This window comes from Phaethon lepturus, unplaced genomic scaffold (assembly GCF_000687285.1).
Source record: "Phaethon lepturus isolate BGI_N335 unplaced genomic scaffold, ASM68728v1 scaffold11199, whole genome shotgun sequence".
Lineage (NCBI taxonomy): Eukaryota > Metazoa > Chordata > Aves > Phaethontiformes > Phaethontidae > Phaethon > Phaethon lepturus.
Window position 1 is genome coordinate 7,513 of NW_010564193.1, and position 4,089 is coordinate 11,601.

Genomic DNA, 4,089 nt, shown 5'->3' on the forward strand with positions numbered 1-4,089 from the left:
CTTTCTAAAAGCTGGGATGTAGCCAAGTAAAAACAGTAGCTACCCAGAAGAAACTGGGTGGAAACAGAAGCTTTATGCCACCAAAAGTCAAACTGAAGTTTCACGCTGACTTATCCTGTACTCGGCATCTGTGATCTGGCCCACACAGTGTTTCTATATAAACAGAAACAGCCTGAATCTTACCTCCTTCACCTCCGGAGAAATCGGGATTACCTCCAGTGAAGCTGTATGCCATAGGGGAGGGTGGTCAAGTGTCCTCCAGTGCTCTGCTCCCACAGATCACAGCCCCACAGCAGCAGGAGCAGCCCTCCTCCTCAGGGTGATCTCAGACGTGAAACATTTAATCACGTCAGTCACGATCCTGGGTCCCGTGAATTCCCTGTGACCGGAGAGAGATAATTTTTTAAAAAGACGTAGTTTAATTTGAAATCCTAAAGATGCTCAGGGCATCACGTGGGGCCTTCAGGCTTTCGTAAAAAATAAATATTAACACCATTAATGAATAATTGCAACATGATCATTAACATCTGCACTAATGACTGCCAATGGATGACTGGGAACTGAGCATAGAGTTATTCCAAAAATAACATCCGTAGGTGGATCTTTCATTACTTGAGGGCATACTAGAACTTAAAAAAAATGGAATAGGAATTTCGCAGATCAAGTTATGCTAGGCAGCAACAGGATGTAAAACTTCCAGAAAAGTTTTGTGTTTTCCTTTTATTTAAAGATGTCAAAAAGGAATTGGAAATATGGACTCCGATTTGACCCAAACTCCATTCCAAATTTCCATGATGAATTTGCACAGTCCTTTGCACCTAAAATTTCTGATATTGGCATGGCCAAGGGCATGCATTTTCCAAAGCATGGATGGGATGAGGCAACAAGGGATGAGAAGTTCCATATTTGCCCTTCTGATGACCAGAGACCCCACAGAAAAATATCAGATGCCACCATTTCTGCACTCAAAAACAAAACATGGAGCCATGGAATTACACTTTCTGGAATTCTACTTAAAAAAATCATATCCAGCAGCGACTGACGTCCAGAAGGCCTCTGCATGCCTCTGGAATCCACTGCTCCTCAATCTTAATTATTATTTTTATGTTAATTAAGCACTCACTAGCTCTGAACAAGCCACCTAGCATCTCAATGTAACAGCGTTACTATATGCAAAATGAGCAGAAACATACCTTTTAAGCCGTTCACAAGCATCACACAAGAATTAACTTGACATTAAAAAATTGTAAAAAATTTACAGAACAAATTGATAATAACCCAAAATTGAAGGGTTGGTCAAAAACAATGAGACAAAGACTGAATAGATGAAGGCACATTCAACAAATAAGTATAGGCTTAGTGCGTAAATCACGAATTGCTGTGGGGTACCTCATTTCCGGCAGGACAATTTCGAGCTAAATAAAAGGCGTCCCCGTCCCTTTGCTCCTCACTCAACTGCACCACTCAGTTAGCACGGTAAGTGTTACCTACTAGCAGTGTTCCTGGACAGCAATGGTGCTCATTTGGTTTTGGTCAAGAAATGAATTGAAATGTGTCTTTGTATCTGGTCTTCGTAGGGTATTGGACCAGATGACCTTTAAAGGTCCCTTCCAACCCAAACTATTCTATGATTCTATGTTCTACAGCTCTCTGAAATCCAGGTTTTCCTAGCCTGTTGGTCTATTGCTTATTGCAGAAGACAGCTGGTAGAGAGAACCCAGTGGAAAATAAGCTTCTTGGGTTGGAAATTCAGGGAGTGATCTTCATGGTTGAGCACAGGAAAGTTAGTTCCCAGGATAGTTCAAAAGATGCACAAATACTGCTGGGGTAGTGACAGGTGGCTTGATTTCTGTAAGGACCTTTTTTTTGCAACACAAAACAAATAAATAGGAAGCAGTGTGTGATGTGGCTAGCACCCATGGGCCTAGACAGCGGCATTCGTATGCCAAAATAAAACACATCTATATACTTGGAAAGATGGGTTGTATCTGAAAGTGTGTTCTGTTTCAGATCCTCGCTCCTTCCAGCTTTGACTACACTACAAACAACATGTGCTCCAGCGGATGTTGCTCTACCGGATGCTGCTCCATCGTGAAGAGCAAAACCGTGTGCTGCAGCCAGCCGTGCCAGAAGACCATCTGCTGCGACCCATGCCAGAAGACCATCTGCTGCGACCCGTGCCAGAAGACCATCTGCTGCGACCCATGCCAGAAGACCATCTGCTGCGACCCATGCCAGAAGACCATCTGCTGCGACCCATGCCAGAAGACCATCTGCTGCGACCCATGCCAGAAGACCATCTGCTGCGACCCATGCCAGAAGACCATCTGCTGCGACCCATGCCAGAAGACCATCTGCTGCGACCCATGCCAGAAGACCATCTGCTGCGACCCATGCCAGAAGACCATCTGCTGCGACCCATGCCAGAAGACCATCTGCTGCGACCCATGCCAGAAGACCATCTGCTGCGACCCATGCCAGAAGACCATCTGCTGCGACCCATGCCAGAAGACCATCTGCTGCGACCCATGCCAGAAGACCATCTGCTGCGACCCATGCCAGAAGACCATCTGCTGCGACCCATGCCAGAAGACCATCTGCTGCGACCCATGCCAGAAGACCATCTCATGCCAGCAGTCCATCTGCTGTGACCCATGCCAGAGACCCTGCTGCGACCCATGCCAGCAGTCCTGCTGTGACCCGTGCCAGAAGCCCTGCTGCGACCCGTGCCAGCAGTCCTGCTGTGACCCGTGCCAGCAGTCCTGCTGCGATCCGTGCCAGCAGTCCTGCTGTGACCCATGCCAGAAGTCCTGCTGTGACCCGTGCCAGCAGTCCTGCTGCGACCCGTGCCAGCAGTCCTGCTGTGACCCATGCCAGAAGCCTTGCTGTGACCCATGCCAGCAGTCCTGTTGTGACCCGTGCCAGAAGCCCTGCTGTGACCCATGCCAGCAGTCCGTCTGCTGTACCAAGGTGTGCCAGAAGTCCTGCTGCTGTGGCCAGCGATGCATGCGACCCTGCTGCTGCTGCGGCTGCTGCCCCTGCTACTGCTCTGGATGTCTGTCTTGCTGCTCCTACGTGGTGAAGAAGAAGCCCGTTGTGGTGTGTTGCAGCCCCGTGCAATACTGCTCTCCCATGAGGAAGTATTGCATTCCCATCCAGCAGTGCTGCACCTCGATCAAGAAGAGTTGCTGAGCCAACTCCGGGTAGCAAAAGCAGCTCTGCCGGCTCACATCTCTGGTGTGCGACAAGAACAGACACAAGGAGATGAAAACTTGCTCATTCCCTTCTGATTCACATGATGATGGAGTAAATGCCTAGCAATCTTCTTCTTGTTTTCAAACTTCAGCTGTCGTCTTCTTTCTGTCCTTTACTGAATATCTGCAATGCACTTGAATATATCACCCATTGCATAAGGCAAAGAGCTATTAGATATCAGTGTGGCTGTTAATTCTCTTCTTGGTGTGTGGGACTTGGGATACCTTTGTGGTTCATGTGATCATTCCTCATTTTCTCTCTTGACTTGTAGACAATAAAACTTAGAATTAAGCAAAATGCAAAATATCTTGTCTTGTGGTTGTTCTTACATCGCTTTGCTCAGAATGTGTCCTCATTCTGGTCCCATTTTCTGTGCCTTTGTCCAGGCTCCTGCTGGCTACAAACCTTCTCCCATGGCACAGCAGAACATTTAGGAAACAAAGAGCTGCCCAGTCATGCTTCCCATTGGCATAAATTAGGTCATGCCTAAAGACAGCAAGCAGAGCAGTGTGATTCCTTCTTGCACCTACTGATCATCTGCCTCAGCTCAATTTTTACTATAAAACTAAACGATTAAGTTAAATAAAACTCAAAGGAGACAGACTGAATGAAGCATGCATAATTCCACCATCTGAAAACACAGCACTCCGTAAGATGTATAAGAACTCATCCCTGATACTGGAATAGGTATTTCAATAGGCAGTGAGAGGAATTCGCTACTCACTCAATAGCAGACACCATCTTCTTCCACTACCATCTTCAAAAATAAAATTTCAGAAAACACGCTAAATGGTTGAATTATTTTTATGCGAGGAGAGATTTTCATATGCGGCA

General features: G+C 46.6%; 1 protein-coding gene across 1 annotated transcript; it reads left to right on the forward strand.

The window, feature by feature from the left end:
* The first annotated feature begins 2,049 nt into the window (after positions 1–2,049).
* LOC104626774 (keratin-associated protein 5-4-like) lies at positions 2,050–3,192 on the forward strand. The gene has a single exon (XM_010294795.1). The coding sequence runs from the start codon at positions 2,050–2,052 to the stop codon at positions 3,190–3,192; it is 1,143 nt and encodes a 380-aa protein (XP_010293097.1).
* The last annotated feature ends 897 nt before the right edge of the window (positions 3,193–4,089 follow it).